This window comes from Mercenaria mercenaria, chromosome 5 (genome assembly GCF_021730395.1).
Source record: "Mercenaria mercenaria strain notata chromosome 5, MADL_Memer_1, whole genome shotgun sequence".
Classification (NCBI taxonomy): domain Eukaryota; kingdom Metazoa; phylum Mollusca; class Bivalvia; order Venerida; family Veneridae; genus Mercenaria; species Mercenaria mercenaria.
Window position 1 is genome coordinate 58,054,027 of NC_069365.1, and position 20,463 is coordinate 58,074,489.

General features: G+C 36.6%; 1 protein-coding gene and 1 long non-coding RNA gene across 2 annotated transcripts; both read left to right on the forward strand.

Moving 5' to 3' along the window:
• The first annotated feature begins 534 nt into the window (after nucleotides 1-534).
• On the forward strand, nucleotides 535-1,041 carry LOC128557333 (putative nuclease HARBI1). The gene has a single exon (XM_053544622.1). The coding sequence runs from the start codon at nucleotides 535-537 to the stop codon at nucleotides 1,039-1,041; it is 507 nt and encodes a 168-aa protein (XP_053400597.1).
• Nucleotides 1,042-8,534: 7,493 nt separating this feature from the next.
• Nucleotides 8,535-20,387, forward strand: LOC123559054 (uncharacterized). Its single transcript, XR_008371183.1, has 9 exons — nucleotides 8,535-8,588; nucleotides 13,195-13,293; nucleotides 13,751-13,902; nucleotides 14,283-14,431; nucleotides 15,301-15,413; nucleotides 16,513-16,599; nucleotides 17,109-17,265; nucleotides 19,335-19,455; nucleotides 20,067-20,387. It is a non-coding gene; the product is annotated as an uncharacterized LOC123559054 (long non-coding RNA).
• Nucleotides 20,388-20,463: the final 76 nt, after the last annotated feature.

Sequence of the window (20,463 nt, forward strand, 5' to 3'; positions counted from 1 at the left end):
GGGTTTAGTCAGGGCAGAATTTCTGGTATATAATGTAACATTGATGCAAAATGGTTAGAATGTTATACTGTGTCCTGGAAGTGAGCGGGGGCAAGGGTTCAAAGTTTTGAATATGCTCCAAAATTTTGCCACGGATAATATATCCGTAAGGAATCCCTAATAAATCCGTAACAGTTCTGAAAAGATCCTAATATATCTTAAAAGATCGTAACAGTCCGGAAGACAATCATTGTGGTCAAAAAATACAAGCTATTACGGTTTTATTCCGGTTCTAATCGGGTCAAATAAGGTTCTGTTACGATTGCAATAGAGCTTTATAACGGTTTCTTGCGGATTGGCACGGTTATTTACGATCACATCAAGGTTTTTCAGTATTAGTGTAGGTTACGCTCCGGATTTTACGGTTTCTTGCGATTTGCTAAGGACTGTAAAGGATTAGTTAGGCTGGCACTGGAGCAGGCTGTCAGACTGTCGTTGACACTGCGCTACCTGGCTTCCGGCGAAAGTTACAAGTCAGTGATGTATGGGTTCAGGATGTCAGGCAACACCGTGTCAATCATCATCCGAGAGGTCTGTCAAGCCATCATCGACGAGTTCATGGCAGAGGTAGTACAGACTCCCACGACACAAGAACAACGGTTGGCAGTTGCTGAGACGTTTGAAACCAGGTGGCAGTTACCACATACCCTCGGCGCTTTAGATGGAAAACACGTAGCCATTGAATGTCCTCCAGGTGGTGGATCTGTCTTCTACAATTACAAAAAGTTTCATTCCATTGTGATGATGGCCTTTGCGGATGCCGACTACAAATTCCTGTGGGTGGATGTTGGGGAACCTGGCGGAACATTAGACAGACTGATATGGAATGCTTGTGAACTCAAGCAGTATGTTGAAGAGGGATTGATGGACATCCCCCATGCAGCACCCCAAGATGACAGGCCCCTGCCGTACTGGTTCATTGGTGATAATGCGTTTGGGATGAAGACCTGGCTCCTCAAACCATTCGCCAAGCGGGGACTCACCGGGGAGGAAAGGATTTGATTTTCAACTACCGCCTCTCCCGAGACAGAAGGCGTGTGGAGAATACTTTTGGCATTCTGGTCCAGAGATTTAGATGTTTGCGCACCACTCTCCCACAACACCCTGACACAGTGGCCAAGATTGTCAAGGTGTGCGTCTGTCTCCGCAACCTCATGAGGATCCGGTATCCAAGACACCACAACTATCTACTTGATGACGAGGATGAGGAGCACAACATCGTCCCTGGAGCCTGGATGAATAATATAGACATGGAAGACCTGCAGCCAATTGGCGGGAATCTGAACACGAGGGAGGCGAAAGAAGTGAAGTTCTACCTCAAGCACTACTTGAATGAACCTGTGGGTAAAGTACCTTGGCAAGACCGGATGGTTTTATGAGCTTTGGAACTTAAAAGGTTAAACGATCCTTCAAAGGGCCATCCACATACTCACAGAAGAATCTTGTAACTTATGTTGCTTGTTATTATTATTGTGTTTAAATGAGCGCAGTTAGAACTAAATAAATAAGTATGCTCATGGTGAGCTTTTTTTTTGGGGTGGGGGGGGGGGGGGGGGTTGGTCGTCGTTTATCCGTCCGATCACATTTAGTGTGTTTTAAATCGAGGAGCGCATTTCCTGACTATTACCAATACAATGCAAGAGGTATTGAGAACATTTTAGTATTCGCTTTCCAAAATAATAACTGCGGGATCGGGGGCAGTTACTGGAAACATTTTCTTGTAAAATTGAAATGGGAACAGAATGCTTTTAATAATTTTGATATTTATACCCCCACAAACGAAGTTTGGGGGTGGTATATAGGAGTGAGCTTGTTGGTCGGTCCGTCCGTTGGTTTTCATGGTTTCCGGACAATAATAAATTTTGGTACACAGGTGTATTATCATAAAATACAGGTCAAGTTCGGCTTTGCCTACAAACCACCATTTCTTTTGACGTAGTTATGGCCCCTGTCCAACTTCAAATTTGCCAAACTCATGGTTTCCGGACAATAACTCATGAAAGGCTTGTCAGATTTGAATAATGTTTGGTACACAGGTGTACTGTTGGAAGAACTCTGGTTGAATGATGATGGGTACTGGAAGCTCCAGCGTTCCAAGTGTGTAATGTCCGAAAATGTTCAGCTGACGTCAGTAACAGATCGCAGCAGAACTTAACTCAATCGTAAGAGATCGGAAGAAATTGCAGCGACCCGTAAGGATCCGCAGCGCATTCTAATTGACATCCAGCAGACAGTGGGAAAATCGCAACTAATCCTCATCTAATCTGTAGCTACCAGTATTGCAATTGTAACGACTCGCAGTGGATCACAACAAATCCCTATGACCCGCGTACTCAATTAGCCTCACCCGTCTTCTCAACTCAGTCATCCGTATCAGATCCTAAATGCATCCTCAACAGATCGTAACAAATTCGCAAAACCCATTTTTCTTACACATTCGTGGATCAATCCGGGGATGGGAATCCGGATCTCATCCGCAAACCCATCCGGGGCAGTGTGATTCAGGCTTAACTTAGCCTAGCTCTTTGCGGATAGACAGTCTAGTTCTTTAACGTGCCCTGTGTATAGCACCGGTACACGCGAAGACGTCTTTCCTGGGAAGAAAAATACAGGCCTCTTAGTTAGGTTAAAGACACTCAAGAGCATGTGCCTGGACCGGGATTCGAACCCCGGACCTCTGGATTGACAGTCAACCGTGTTACCACCAGACCAGCAGCCCAAAATAAATTGTTTCCCTTCTTCTATGCATAGGTAGAAATAGCAGGAGAATTTCAGAAAGTTTGGATCAATCTAATTTTTTCACATTTTCGAAAAATTCAGAGTCCGCTATTTTGATTGAAAATCACAAATCGCCTTCACTTGTGTATGCAATCTGTAAATCATATTTTCAAACTGCGGTTCGGTTTCGATTTAATTATAATTTCAACAGATTTCATATCACAGTCTGTTGCAGTCACAGTAAATTACTTCTGAAAAAAAAAATCATGCGTTATTTTACAGCAGCAAGCAAATTCGATGAAATTGGTATCCCCTGTGGTGAGGAATGGCAAAGAAATATATCCGGCAAAAAGTTAAGGATGTTAATAAGAAGCAAATAATTTCATTAGTCAGGATCAATTTAACAGAAAACAAATGTTTTAAGTGTACATAATAAATGTATGTTACGTTTTGATCCTGACTAATGAAATTAATTTGAATGGAATATGTTTACTGTAATAAGCTTAGCTTTTAGAATTATATGGAGTTATTTGAAATGTGAGCTTGAGGTGTAACTAGAACGAAATATTGTATCCGAGTAGTTTGGCACCAAGTGTCGCTGTTTAACATGTACATTTGAACATAAAAGAACAGATGTCGTTTGTGGTTACAACTTCGCATGCTGATAAATATTTATGAAAGGTTTAAAAAAAAATTTAAAAAAAGGAATGAAAAAAACTTCACATTTTGATAATAAATATTGATGGAAAACAAAAAATAAAAAAAATATATATAAATAATTGGGGTGGGGATGCTGCATCGATGGGGGTGACTGGGTGGAGGAGCGAGTTGGGGGGATACAACTTTGCATGTTGATACATATTCATGGATCGTTTAAAATTCTTTTTAAAAAACGAATGATTTTTTTTGTGGTGGGGAATGGGGAGAGGGAGGGAGTGTGACCAGGACGGTGGGGGTGACCGGGTGTGGGTACACAACTTCCCATGTCGACAATAAATGTTCACAGAAAAAAATGAAAGAAGTTTAATGAAATTCTCGGCCAAATGGTTACTTTGTTGTGTACAAATATGTGGATTTTTAAACAATTAAAGAGCAATAACTCTGAAGTTACTAAAGACATCCTGACGAAATTGTGTGTGTGCACCACCACATTATGGTGATCTAAATTCAATTCAAGTTTCATAGTTCTAGGTCAAATATGTCACAAGTTATGAAGCAGAAATGTGTTTGTTTGTTTTGGGTTTAACACCGTTTTTCAACAGTATTTCAGTCATGTAACGGCGGGCAGTTAACCTAACCAGTGTTCCTGGATTCTGTACCAGTACAAACCAGTTCTCCGCAAGTAAATGTCGGCTTCTCCACATGAATTAGAGGTGGAGGACGAATGATTTCAGACACAATGTCTTTTATCAAATCGTCATGGAGAACATACGCCCCGCCCGGGGATCGAACTCACGACCCCGCGATCCGTAGACCAACGCTCTACCTACTGAGCTAAGTAGGCGGGCTTTATGATTCAGAAGCAGAAGTTTTCATATTTACAGTACCCTATATAGTTAACACTAGAAACTTCTAAGGGCCATAACTCTGGTGTTACATGGGCAATCTGACTGAAACTTTTTTTTATATCATTTTATTATTCAGCCACACTTACAATATACAAACAAGCTTTCTAGCCTTTTATCAACGGGACAAGTCCCTTACCATTTTTCTTTTTAATTAATGAATACCTGTAAATGTACATAAGTGAGAACAATATATATAGCACTGTATATACTTGTGAGCAAGAACTTTCGATCGTACTATTCAATATAAAAAGGTTGGAATAAACAAATTTAAACCTTTTTTGCGACTTTGACAAAAACAGTAAATAAATGAACGAGCTAAGAATAATTACGAGAATATCTTGCATTTATATCCATTTTACAAATCCATTTGCATACTTCTCTTCGATACTTCTCTAATATAGATATAGGATAGTCTTAAGAATTTTAATCTTAATTTCAGGATAAATAAATAATTGTGTGCCTTGCACAAAATTCGAAACGGCAAGACTCCACAATTTGGAAAGTTGAAAATGAGACACAAGATCACTTCATACAAACAAGGGAATTAACTTATAGGCATTTTCAATAATGTATTTAAAGGGTTTCTCTCCCTTGCACTGATACTCTAATTTGCTTACTTCTATCGTAAGAAAACAAAACTAATATATTCAGGCTCCTTCCAATGTTCTAAGTACATTGTAAATGTGTTGTTGTTTTTTTTTTGGCAAGTATAGTAATATGTCACTATTATCTAAAATGTATGTTAAATTATAATATATAGAGGTACAAAGGTAGTCTTTGCTTAGTGTTTCAAAGACCAACATTACAAAGGGGGAAATGGTGTATAATAATAGGATTTTTTTTTTACAACAGTGTTATTAATAATATGCCTTTTTATGTTAGTTGTCTTCTCCAAATAATACTGCATGACCGCCCCATATTTTATTAAATTTATTCATTGACATTGATTGCTTTGCTTGAAACTTTTCCATATTAAAAACCAGTGTAATCTGTTTTATAAAAACCTGAATATTTGGGTCAGAAAAATTCATTTTACTTTGATAAATATGATATTTAGCTGTCATTATTATTTCATTTAAGGCAGTTTGGATTATTCTATTTCCTAACATGACATTTGTTTTTGACCAGTCTGATTCTATAATGTTATATTTTCTTCTTATCCAATTTTTGACACTTTGCCAAAACAATTGTGTTGTGTTACAGTCCCAAAATAAATGAACTATTGTTTCTGGCTGTTGTTTACAGAACGAACATAAATCATCTGGTTTAAGTCCCATTTTTTTAATAAATAGTTTGTCCCCAGAATTCTATGGTTGATTCTGAATTGAAACCACTGGAGTTTTGAATCCTTAGTTATATTAAATGGCAGTTTATAAGTATTTTTCCAGTCAAAATTATTATTCAAGTTCAGATCTGCAATCCATTTACTTTTGGAAGTTGGTGCTGTTTCATTTTTTAATATTGTGTCATATATTTTACGACAACCCTTTTCGCTACTATTTATTAGCCTTAATAATAATGGCTGGATTGGGTTAGTATCTTTAACTGCTAGGTGTGTAAAATGCAATCTGGCCAGCTCGGCTCTCAATGAATGTAGTATATTCTGATATTGAAGGAAATTGGTTTGAATATCATATATGTCTAACAAATTCTCATATGTGTAAAAGTTACCATTCCTATTCATAAGGTCGTTTACAAATAATATTCCTGCATTAAAATAAAGTATGTAACAGAAACTGGTCCCCACTTTTTTAAATCTATTGTTGTACCATATTGGCATGGAGAGAAATTCTTCCCATTTTTCAGGATCCTTTTTATTTGAAAGGAGAACAAAACCACTAAACACATCTTTCCAAAAAAGATTGTCTACTGTGGTTAGCCTCTGTTTTATATAATCACTACCATATATTGTAAAATCTGACTGAAACTTGACGGGCCGCATTTCCATATAGCGGTGAACATGTATATGAAGTTTATTTAAATATTCCCAACCACTTCCTAGATATGGCTCCGGACGGACGGACGGACAACGCCAAAACTATATCCTTCCGCATTCGGCCGGGGATAATTAAATAGGGCAAAACAACATATGGAAAAGTTTCAAAAGATAATTAAATGCAAATTATCAAATAGAAATACTTATCTTGAATATTCTACTTTCTTTTGTATAACAAGCTGCTTTGACTGACAAACAATGAACCTGCTATTTATAGAAAATAAATTTGCCGCCAAAAAGAGCGATAAAACGAGCTCGACGAATAACACGAAAATAACGTGCACTGTTATCATGATAGAATACTGACTGCTATAGAAAATATTGTACTAACGTACAATGCCAACAAAATAATGGTAGAGTTTATGCCGTCTCTCAAATTGTGTATTATTATGTATCTGTTCTTTTTTTTTTTTTTTTTTTTTTTTTGATTGTACTGCATTTCATAATGAGCCTATCGCGGTTTCATTTTTAAATATTTACATTCGCCCTATTCTTTTCCAGTGAATATTTTGACGTTCACTTCGTATGAACAGCAAAAGTTACGGCATCGCTGTTTAGTGATAACCGACCGCTGTTCTGACGACGTCCGCGTATAGTTATGGAGAACGTTCCTTAGATGACGTCGCAGTCTGGTGAACAGAATGGCCGGGAAGCTGATTTTAATGTTAAATGCTAAAAATTATATGCAATTCAAAATGTTATATAGTTTACAAATGGAAAGGAAATATAATGTAAATATAAGAAATGAAACAATTTTTTCGGTGTTCATGCGAAATGAACGACAGAATAGAATCGGCAAATTAAACATGAATCGCTGGCGAAATTCATGGATTTGCCGATCCTATTCTGTCGTTCATTTCGCATGAACACCGAAAAAAATCATTTCATTTCTTAATTATAATACTTAATTTCAAAAAAAAAAAAGAAACAGAATAAGGAGTTGTCAGTCACTTTCTCCCTCTCTAAATACTAAATTACTATATAAAGCAGTATTATGGCAAGAAATAAGAAATATAAGGAGCATACATGTACACCTAACTAACATATTCTCATCAGTATTTTCGTCTTTAAAAGATAGTCAAGTGCATTTTCGTTGATAAGTGAAACACTGTACGGCAATGATTTTCAACGACGTTTCGAAACAAACTCCTCAATATGGTACTATCTCTTATGACGTCACACATATAAATTTTGAACGGATTGAGGAAAACAATAGTCCAGAGGTAACATTGTCTGACTACGACACCCTGGGTCTTCAGTTCAAGAGCAGACTAAAATGACAACGGAAAAATGCGAAAAAAAATCGTAGTAAAATGCCAGTTGCACTTTCTCATATCTGACGTATTCGGCTGATGAAAATTCATTTAACGAATACGATAGGCGTTGGAATATTTGGAACCCCACATTGCTATATTCGGCAAACGAGGTGGATAAATTTCTCTCATCCACAAACAAGAAGGATAAAAATGTCAAGCATTTAAAAAAAAACTTATTGGTATATCAGGGCGTCTTAGAGTGACAGACTTTTTTCAAAAGTTTGAAAGTTCCAACACGTGCACAACGTCGGGCAGTCAGAAAAAAAAGTACTTTCAGTTTCAGTTGTCAGTAATTATGACAAATGTTGCGATTTACTTATTTACAGTACTTATTTATAAAAACACTCGAGGAATATGTACATTATGTAGAAGAACTCTCAGAAACGTTAGTAATGCAGTACACAACAAAACAATGATATTGGTTCCGCAGACATACGTTTTATAATTGTTTGTTAGCCCGGCTCGTCCAAAGTAATGCATATGTTAGAGCCGCAGTTTCAATCTTTATCGTGCCCTGGAAATTCTGGCATAAGAGATAGACTACTTTAAACTGTTAGTAATTGTGGTTAACGGATAGCGGAAGATGCAGAAGCCGCTTCAACTCCAGAAGTTCCCCTAGCAGCGGGTCCAGTAAAGTGCCTTGGGAAAACCACCCATAAATGAGAGGAACGGGACATTCAGCTGAAGACCCCGGGATTTGCAGTCAGTCAATGTCACCACTGGACTACACATTATCAAATAATATACAATTTGAAAGACAACATAATAAGTATCCATACTTTGTTAGCATTATACGTAAATACCATATTCCCTATAGCAGTCAGTATTTTAACCTGATAAACGTGCACGTTATTTTCGTGAAAATCGCGGAACTCGTTTTTCTCGCTCCTTTTGGCGAAAAATTTATTTGCTATAGATAGGGGGTTCATAGTAGAAAGAAGGCTATTCAAGGTAAGTGCTTCTATTTAATAATTCACATTATCTTTACATTTAGAACTGGTCCACACGTTGTCTGTACTATCTAATTGCTGCAAAATTACGCAGGATTTATCTTTTCAAAAATGATTTAGAATGATACTGTCGTAATAACAGATTCAAATTCATAGGTGTGTCTTTCAGTACTTTCAGCGAATTTTAGTCCGATTTTGAAACGCTTGAACATTTCAGCCGTTAGGTGAATTTTGCGACATAGGATCAAGGTTTTTTTTTGTATCTCTCTATATTCCAGCGTATAATTCTGTCTTGACCAATTTCGGCTCAGTGAAAATGTAGTAAAACCCCTGGTAATCTATATTTCAACTGCAGCGAATCGCAAAAGGAAAGATTTAGCTGTGTTTTGGTTCCCGCTTACCATGTTGCAAACTCATATAAATATCGCAATAGCGGAAACTGAATGTGGCGTGCTGAAGCAGTTATTTCGGCCAGTTCGTTCACTTAACTAGAGAATTTTATACATCGGTAGCGTATCGATATCGACAGGTCGGATACTTCTTAAGGATCATGTTAAGCTTTTGAGACCACCCCTCGGGGTACATTTTCATCTTGGAAATTAATATGAAATAAGGCAAAGCCTCAAAGCGAGCTCAAAGAAATCGGATTTAGCTAAAAATATTATGCATCATTTATTTGTCACAAAGAAACTATTCACTAGTCAAAAGAATTCAGGAGAACCTATTCACTTGAAAAAGTATACATTTAGTGTCACCATACCTGTAACAGTGAATATCATACGTTGCAAAATTTATGGGAAGCCGGTGTCACGGTGACGTCATTACCGCGTTCCCGTTTCTTTCTGCTTATTAATGACATTTTTTTCCATTTTCTGGCCGATGCTTGATCTTTTAAATGAAAACAATATTTTTTTCAAACAACTGGAAATCATTCTTTCATTATTGTTGAGTAATGAATATTTTTTAGCAATTGAATGAAGTTCTGTATTCACTCCGGAAAGAAGTACTTCCTGTGAGCATCTATCCGCTAGTGTGCGCTTTTTAAAAACTTCCGACGAAACTTTTCAAATCCATCACCAAGTGTGCAAGTATACTTGCGTTACCGTAAAGCTCGATTCTCGAGCAGGCCCTTTGGGCCTGCTCTTCGAGCTCGCTATCAGATTATAGGGGATTTATCCACGGCGCGAAGCGCCGGGGATGAAAATCCCCGAGACGGTAACGTCCGTATATAGTTATTCGTCTTTGTTGTCAGCATGTACTGAGAGAATGTTTCTCATTGCAGAGTTGGTGCAGCCGTTCTGCGCATGCGCGGAATTATTATCAAATGGAGCGCACGGCAAAAATACTCATTTTTTTGCATGTCCGCACGCATTTAGTGTATAATGTGCATAATATACTGACTAAAGGTTAGGGTTAGAGTCACCATGGTTACAAAATATATACATTTAAGGTGTTTTTGTTCAAATTTAGTTAATCCGGTATATACCGGAGTCTGTAATATATCACGGGCGCACCAACTCTGTATTTAGTCACAGCCATACTGAGACAATTTTTTCGATGTTTTCCGGTTCCGGTTTATTTACACACCGTAGACTGGTTGTCTGCATGAACATCCGAGCACCCCGAATCGGTCATAGAAACTCGTAAACCGCGCTAACATGATTATTTTATTTCTTTTTCGTAATGAAAACTGTACATGCAACTGAAAAACACTTTTAAAACAGTAAGGAAGTGTAAAGGCCGTCAAGTTTCTGCGTGGAGTGCAAACAAACAAAAAAAAATCCTAAAAGCTAGTGCGAGAACGCTGAATGACGTCACCGTCACGGCTTCCGTAAATTTTGCAAAGTATGATATTCGCTGTAAGAGGTATGATGACACTAAATGTAAACTACAGTTTAGAGCAAAGTTTCACTTTCTTGAGCGTTGAATATTTCTTTCTAAGCGGATATAAAATGATAAATCCCTAATGCTAGGTGGTGCCTTAATTCATATTACCTGACAGACCCGTGATATTCGTAACATATATATACTCAGCGTCACTGAAAAGTTACCACCTAATATATACCTCTTTACTATTTTATACAATATCGACGTCACTTTTTCATGGCCTGTGCGCGCTCTATTACTCATAGACCCTGTCTGATCATGTCTCCTAACCCATTTCATGACTGTCAGGTGAGAACAGTACATACGACATGCAATTTCGCGACATGAAAGTTCGGCGTCAACCATGACAATGGCCTGATGGCGTTGATCGTTCCTTAAACGGTTAAACGTGGCATTCTTAGCAAGGATATTCTAGGTTTTTTAACGTATTCCTTTTAGTCTGTCGGCTAACTTTCAAGTGAGATGAATGATTTGCGATAAAAAATTCGTACATGTCGACATTGCTGGAAAAAGTCATTTTGCACGTGAAGCGCGTGCCTCAAATGGAGTTAATAGAATTTGACAAATCTTTACACCAGTGACGTCTCAGCTGCGTCAAAGATGTAGTAGCGTTATGCATTTAACACAGTCCAATGCGATTTTTAAAATATAAGGGCCATTAGGGTGGTAACTTTTCAGTGACGCTGAGTATATATATATATATATATATATATATATACGGAATTGTTCAGAAGAAGTAGAAAATACTTTCTATAAATGTCTACTTGCTCGGTAATATGTATTTTTTCTTTCAGCACATGTACTTCGACTTTCCATGTTCTTTTTTTTGTAGAAAATATCAAACTTCTTTTTCAAACATATTTTTTCTCTTTTGTTTTTGTTGTGTGTCTTATCTGGGTACTCCGGGAAAGGAAAAATAGTTAACTTTAATATTTTTTTAAATATCGCAGTTTTTGTCATTTTGACAGCTCTACTTTCACTTTTATTTTCCAATTTTAGCATGTGTTTGAAATGAACATGGTTTGTCACACTTTCAACTCCCGGAGTACCTGGAGAAATAAGTTAGATACACAATTATAAAAGTTTTGAAAAAGAAGCTTGACATCTTCTACAAAAAAACGTGGACAGTTGAATAACATGTGATATATGACAAAATGTAGTGTTTAGTAGAGAATAACCTGTCGTGAAAGTTTCTTCTACTTATTTTGAACAGCTTGGTATATTCTTTTATGATATACCAAGGCCTATGAGGCGTAGAAAACTGCACCTGAGGAGAGGTTTCAAAAGGCTTTACAAGAACCTTAATTGGATCAAATGCACGTACTTTACCTATACTTAGCACTATAAAAGCATTGTCCACTTATTTGTGTTTTCTCTCTACTTTCTGCACGGGTGGTAAACGCGCAATCCAATTCCCGTCGGGAATACGCTTAAAATGGATTGCGCAACGTCCAGTGCTGGTGTTGCGCGTAAAAAAAGACGAAATTGAGGTATGTGAAGTTATGTTTTTGCTTAGTATGAGACAAGAATAATTTTTCTCGAAAAAAGCAAAATGCTATTCGACACAAATATGATAATACATCATATGTGTAAAATATCTGGTTTGTAATTTATGATTCGGCTGTATTATCACGAAAACTCAGGCGACAAGAAGCGTGAAAACAGTATGAAATCAACAAAAATGGAATTTTCTGACCTCATATGCCTAATCTGAGGACATCTAATGCTTTTTATGATAACTCAACTGTTTTGAAGTAACGAATATCAAAATTATTTGCTTCAAATCCTGCTTACGGGGACATAATTGACAAAAAAATCATCGGGAATGGGGTTGCGCACCGGGAATGGAGTTGCTCGTATACATCATAATGTATATAATGTACATGCGCAACTCCATTCCCGGGGCGCAACCCCATTCCCAATTATTTTTTGCCAATCGTTCCTCCAAAAGCAACATTTCATTCAAGTGTATGTAATATTCATGACTGTTTTACACGCATTTGATCATTAGAAGCATCACATTTCCAGAAAGAAGGCACAAGAGTTAGAAAATTTGCAATTTTCATGATTCCATGCTTTTTGACAGCTCGAGCCAGCAGAGTTTTCGTGATAACAGAGCTGATTCTTAAATTAATAAGTTGGTATTTCACACATATGATCTTTATTCATTTTTGTGTCGAATAGCATTTTGCTTTTTTTCGAAAGCACTCGTAAATGTGTAATTATTTACAAAAACAAAAACCTACCTACCTCGATTTTGTATATATTGATGCGCAACACCAACACCGGAAGTCGCGCAACCCATTTTTAGCGTATTCCAAGTGGGAATTGGATTGCGCGTTTACCACCCGTGTTTCTGACAGAAATTCAATAGAAACCTTTTAATATACTGTTCGCCATGACATTATTTAAGACGGGTACGTTTATCTCAACATTGAATATCCGAGTATTCATAAATGTCAATCCGCTTTTAAAACTAATTGTGGGTTTCTATTTTACTTCATATACAGTATATATATATATAAAGCATTGCTTTTAAGAGATACGTTGTTTTTAAAAATATAAGGAACTGTAATTAAAAACTGAGAATTTGATTTGATATCCATCAAGTTAAAAAGGCTTACATTTATGTGAGTATATTTTTCGTATATTTTATAAAGATTCCAACGTAGCTCGTCAGTAACACAACTCGTGCTTTGATTAATCTTGTATCGTTTCAGAATTTAAAATCATGCATTCCTGGACGTTCTTGGTATTTCTTGGTATGGCGGGATTACCGTTCCATTCCGTGCACGCACATAGTTTGTTATACACGTACAGTGAGTATTTGATCTCAGTGTTCATAGCAACCATTAACATGCTTATCGCGTATTCAGTAATACAAGGGACCCTTCTGAAGTTTCTTACCACTGAGCCTTACATTTTTAGAAAACATCAAATAACACCAAATCCTAGAAATTGTTATTTCACTTGAAAGTTGAACAGCGTATAAAACATATGTATTACTCTACAAAACAATTCAAAATTCTATAACAAAATATATCTTTAATATCGATAAACATTGAAGATTTCGTTTAATAACAAAACAACAAACAAAAAGGTTTATAATATAAGGGTCATTGTAACAATTTTCTGCTCGAGAGGATTTTGCAAGGTCGGATCACACTCAGCGCTTGCGCGCCTCGTGAGATCCGATCTGGCAAAATCCACTCGAGCCGAATACAGTATCCCAGATTGACCTACTGTTATAAGAAACAATATTCTATTGATTTTCAGCATGTTATCCAAACAACACGATTACGATTTCCGGTATGCCGACAAATTACTCATCCATGTATTACTTTGCGATGCATGAAGCGGATGGCAAGAATTGCTCGGTGACTGCTATTCTGGCTGCTGGCACAGCGGAAATTACTGAATGCGATAAAGTACGTATTGTGGAACAGCATTTATTGCCATTTAATAACCATTCTCCCTACCTAACTTCCTTTCAGGAATGTCATAAAGACTAATTCTAGCTTTCAGCTAGAAGCGACTGCTACTGAAAATGTAGGTACAGTGTAATTTACAGTATATTCAATATGCCCTAGCTAAAATGTGATTAACTAAAACTTATTTAGCCGTAAATCCATTGCAACCCATCAACCACGGCGTGTCCTTTGTTAGTAACTCTTTATCTAGTTGACATCTGCAAAGTTTATCTGTTTTCAATACTAATATTACAAACACCATTACATTTGAAAACGGAGTCATGAAACTCTTTCACAAATGTTTCAACGTGAAATCCTTTCTATATCTTCCCCAACAGGATCAGTCGATTCTCTTTACGTTTAGCCCCTACATCGACATGGCGAGCAATCAAATCCATGCTGGAGAGGATGTCGAGATTGTAAACATCACATGTTTTGAGATTCCTGATTCCGTGCCGCACTCAGTTTCCAACACATTGGCAGCCTCGTAAGTAGATTTGATAAAACGTATCTACATTTGATAATTTACTGAAACATTTTCAAAACTAGTCTACTTTGGAAAGGTAGGCGCAGGCTTATGATCATAAAAGTCCCATAAGACTCAAAGTCTTATGTTAAAAGCAGACGAAACAGCTGTACAGATGTTAATGTATACTAATATGTTGTTTTTTCTTGTGGTTTTTTTTTTTTTTGGGGGGGGGAGGGCGGTGTCGCACCGACACAATTATAGGTCATATGGCGACTTTCCAGCTTTGATGGTGGAGAAAGTCCCCAGGTGCCCCTCCGTGTACTATTTCGTCACGAGCGGGTACCTGGGTAGAACAACCGACCTTCCGTAAGCCAGCTGGATGGCTTCCTCACATGAAGAATTCAACGCCCCGGGTGAGGCTCAAACCCACATCGGTGAGGGGCAAGTGAGTGAAGTCAGCGACCTTAACCACTCGGCCACGGAGGCCCCCGTATACTAACATGGCTTTCAATTATAGTTTAGGGTCGTCACGTAAAGGGAGGCAATCAAAAACAATGTATTCCATAAAACGTTCTATGTTAATCAAACCCTTGACAAACAATAGAGAAATCTTTTTTTTGAAAATAGAACTAAATTAAACAAATAATTTTTTGTTCAAAAAATATTGTGGCAGCCACATTTCAACAAACTCATTATAGTTCTTTTAAAATTCCTGTTTATACTGAACGAACGTGCAAAGGTAGCCTTCTTCCAGCATTAAAGCTTATTTTCTTGCAATATGTCATATGTGATTACAAAACAAATGAACAACGTACATAATTAACTCACGTTTGTCTGCTCGTGTGTCTTCTCTCTGTAGTACTTAAGAACTTTTCTTAATATTTCAGCATCGCTTTGGGGGAAGAGGCTACAATGAATGTTTCCTTTGACGTCACATCTGTTTTGAATCCGACGTCTGCTAATGTTGGCGATCCGGTTACGTGGACAATTATCTTCCCGAGTAAGTGATTGTGACGTTTGTCTTACACGCCCGTTTTGAAAATAAATGACGTATTATGGAATGTTGTTGTCCGTCCGTCCATCCGTCCGTCCGTCAACATTTACCGTTTTCGTATTCTAAGAAAGTATATAATAGTTACAGCATACAAATTTTACAGGATGACTTACCGCCATATGAGAAAGATAATGGTGTTTGAAGCTCTCGTCTAGGGGTACCATGTCGTCAGTCTGAACAATCCATACGTTGATTTTTGTGTCCCCATCAAGAAAAAAAATGTTTGTGACGCGCCTAGCTCAAAGCATTTGATATAAATTAATGAAACTTTGCATGAGTCTTTATCATGATATGAACTTGCGAACCTCCTATTTTTCGTCTGGCTCCACCCCTATTTCCAGAGTTCTGGCCCCTGAAATAGTAAAAAAAATGCACATTTTCACCTTGTGACGCGTCTAGCTCAAAATATATTTCGTATAAATGGATGAAACCTTGCATGAGTCTTTATCATGATATGAACTTACGTACCTCCTATTTTTTGTCTGGCTCCGCTACCTATTTCCAGAGTCATGTCCCCTGAAATAGTCAAAAATGCACATTTCACATTGTGACGCACCTAGTTCAAAAAGTATTTGATGTAAATTCATGAAACCTTGCATGAGTCTTTATCATGATGTGACCTTGCACACTTTGTATTCTTCTTGAGCTTTTAGCGCTAATTAGAGTTGCGGCCTTTGAAATAGCCAAAATAGTGGATTTGTTTGTTTGTGATGCTCATAGCTCAAAAAATATATAGAATAATGAATCCTTTATATCGAGGCTATACCACCTTTAAGTTAAGACTGCAAACATTTTATTTGAATTATTGCCCATGTTTTAAGTACCAGAAAACTTGATAGTCAAGATTGATCAAACAACGCACGGATTCCGCCATACCGATTTATTTTCACTATTGTTCTTCATTCCAAGATTCTTTATTCAAGTTATTACAGTTTTCATCTCGTCTGTGAACAAATGGCTATTAAGACTGACTAAAGTACCTGTTACATTACTTACATATAAGAAAAACTGTTCGAATTATTTAATTTTATTTTTCATATTTTAGTGAACTACACACTTCAAATAACGTCATGCACGCTTACCCAGGAACCACATCATCGTCATCAAACTCAGTCGGGTTAATCACCACCTGGTAGTGACACTAATTCGTTTTTGTGACGTCTTGCCCAGCGGTGTGGTTGGCAAGCTACAGTTTACCCCCATCTCCATATGACTGCCCGCAGTCGTTACATCTTAGTTCATATAGTTCACATCCTTATATATATAAAATGGACAGTTTTTTGCGAAGAACAACTTTTTTTTCTTGAGTGCACATGATTTTTGAAATTCTAAATGTGTGTATACATTTATAGATCAAATGGATTTAAAATTACCAAGACAACACATTCTTTACTAGTTTCGACCTTTATGTCTTCGTCAGAAATACATTTATATAATATGTTGCTGCTGTTAATTAAACGCTTTTTAGCATGTCTTAAACTTCACCTGAAACCTGTGTATACTTTTAATTTCATACAATTATCAAAGTATCAACTGAATTTCGAAAAAAAAAAAACAGACATACTCTGCGGAATCTGTTATCATTTTATTTATGCATACCTCTTTAAACAAAGAATTGAACATTATTTTGGCATGATATAGGTGCTCCGATGACAGTGACCTCATCTCCAATTTCACCACAAATGCCAACGATAGCGAGGCAACGGCAATAATCCAGGCCTTTAGATTCTTCGATTACAACAACGTATATCTTTCTTGTGATCTTCTAATTTGTCCTTTGCCAAGCAGCAGTTGTACAGTAAGTATTCTACTGTCGACTCAAATTTGCCAAATATTAAATGCCAAATAGTAAGTGAAATGATTTTTGCTAAATGATCTAATTCGATTACTGACTGTTGAATAGTAATTGTCAAACGATAAATGATAACTGTTTTTTGTTGTTTTTTTTTTTGGGTGAGGGGAGGGGGGCGTTTTTTTTTTGTTTTTTTTTGGGGGGGGGGTGTACGAAATATGAAAATAATAATGCCAAAATGCTTATTGTTAATCACTTATTCAATAAATGCCAAAATGCTCATTGCTAACTTATTCAAATGAGCAGCTGAATATATCGGTGTATGAATACATCCTTTAAATAGTCATCTGCCTTTGTTATGTAACAGTCTCTATTATAAAAACAAACTTTTCTAAACAATTTAGAATAGATAGTTTCGGTTCCAATGTTCCCATGACTGGTAGAACATGTTACAGTTTCAAATTAGACTGATAAAACGTATATTTCAACACGATTAAAAATTGCATTCAGATACAGATCAGTAACTCATAAAGTTAAAACATTAGACGATAAACATTTATCATTTGTCAATAAAGCAGTAGCTATTTAGCATTTAGCATTAAAGACCAACCACGTCCAAGTGACTTACTTTTTCGCCAACAAAATCTTCATGAAAATCATTCTTATAATACAGGTAAAATACAGCTATACCACAAGTTTTCAGGTGGACAATTTAGGCCCTTCTTGAATAAATGTGTTCTCAGAACTTTATGTGCAAACTTATTCAGTCAATCTCTTTTCAGCATAGTTTTAAGAATATAGATGAATAACTCTCTTACATTGTTGAAACAAAGTGTGATTGGCATTTAACTAAATACAATGATGATTTATGTAGATATTACTACATTAATTCAATGAAATGTTAAAATATCAAACACACTGGCTTGGCCTAAAATGTCACTGTCAATTTGAAACTAAATTCTTGCATATCTCATATTTTTCATGCAAATCATGTATAATTACCATCATGGAAATACAAAAGAATACAGTTAATTTGTGGTGTCTCTTTAAGCGTATGGTATATACCATTTTAAAATTTGAATGCTAAGATATGATCTTTATGGAAGGCTGGTGCACCATGTTAATTGCCAGAAATTAAAGCTAAATGGCAAACAGTTAATGCAAAATGCTATTTGCCATATGCTGAATGTCAAATATTGGCCGTCAAACTGTAATTGTCAAATGATAACTGTTAATTGAAAAATGCGAAACAATAAATGCCAAATGTTTATTGATAAGTGCTTATGAAAAAAGAGCTGAATATGTGTGTATGATAGCCATTGGCATTTGTTTTACATAACTTTGTTCCTATTAAACGCTTTATTTCTAAACATTTTAAGCATTTTAACTGCCTCGTTCTAATGGTTTAAGGCCAGTAGAATATGTTACTGTTTTCGAGTCATACTGGTAGAATATTATACGTCTTAATTAATTAAAACTTACATACATTACATGTAGAGATAGAAATCATTAATGCATAAAGAAAATATTATTTAGCAAAAAGTTATTAGCATTAATTTTAGCAATACACATTTTTGTATTTGGCATTTAACAATAAGCATGGCGCACCGGCCTGCCATAGATCTGCGCTTTTCTTTATTTGAGCCGTGCCATGAGAAAACCAACATATTGCGTTTGCGACCAGCATGGATCCAGACCAGCCTGCGCATCAGCGCAGTCTGGTCAGGATCCATGCCGTTGGCTAAAGGTTTCTCTAATTGCAATAGGCTTTGAAAGCGAACAGCATGGATCCTGACCAGACTGCGCGGATGCCCAGGCTGGTCTGGATCCATGCGGGTTGCAAATGCACTATGTTGGTTTTCCCATGGCGCGGCTCATTTGTTAATTCATAAATTTGTTAATTGATAAATGCAACTCTCAGTCCTATTCATAGTAGGCAATAAAGGCTGATATGGGTCTGCACTAGCCGCAAAGGCAGAATCACATGCCACCAGCAGGCTAAATTTTAACCTAATAAATATGAAAATGTATATTTTACTGTTGTATTTTACTAATATATGATCTTTTTCTTTCAGCCATCATGCAGTAGTGCTAAACGTAAAAGGAGAAATACAAGTGGTAACCAAGGCGAATACAGGAAAAGTGTGGGCAAGGTGTTGCATATCATTGACCCAACGTCTGTTGCTTCTACGCCATGTAAGTCAGAGTTCTTTAGTCTCGCAAAGAAAGGGAATACATTTCTAGTGTGAATGGAAGCGGATTACAAATCATTAGCTCCTCATTGCCATCGTGAAATACATGTAAAGTTCGACTTTAGCTACAAACAACCATTTTTATATGTAGTTATGACCCCTTTCCAATTTAAAATTTGTCAAACTCATGGTTGCCGGACAATAACTCACGAAAGACTTGACAGATTTAGATCATGTTCGGTACACAGGTGTAACATCATAAAGTACAGGTCAAGTTCGATTTAAATTGCACCTTCTTGTGGCCATGTCTTTCTTATGGTTGTCATTCTTCTGTGACAAGACCGTATTGTTGGGATATTCGTCACTCCTGTGACAGTTCTAGTTACATATGTTGTTACAAATTCATGTTTTCAAATCACCATTTACTATCAATGCAACTATTTTTATATGCTCAGTGTGTTTTGAGAGGCTAGAACATTTTGACTGAAATTTGGATGGGATGGAGATGGGAGCGGGGTTGGTCTCCAAGTGCCTGTTTTCCAATTCCGCCTGTTTGAAGAGATTGTTCATCATTTAAGTTAAATATAATTATTGTTAAAGTATTCTTTTTTTCAGACTCTGGTTTACTCCTGTCGTTTTTACTGACGTATCTAGTGTCGTTGCTTACATTTACATATGCGTCGGGAACAGATTGGCAGTGGAACAATAAATAGACACTGTAAACTGAAATAAACATTGTTGATATTTTATTGATCTGTTTATAGCAGATCAAAGAAAGGAGTAGTGTGTGCTAACTTCCTAAGGTGTTCTTGTTGATGGAATGACGAACATAGCCGTTTTTATCTGGAATGTAAGTCTATTGACTATGTCTTATATATAACCTTGTTATCTGTTATTTGTTGATGAATACAAAATAAAATGTTATGTATATATTAACCTTTTTATGTGTTTAATATAAACAAATTGCAATTTTCTAAACATATCTGGTTCTTACTCACATGAGCCGCGCCAT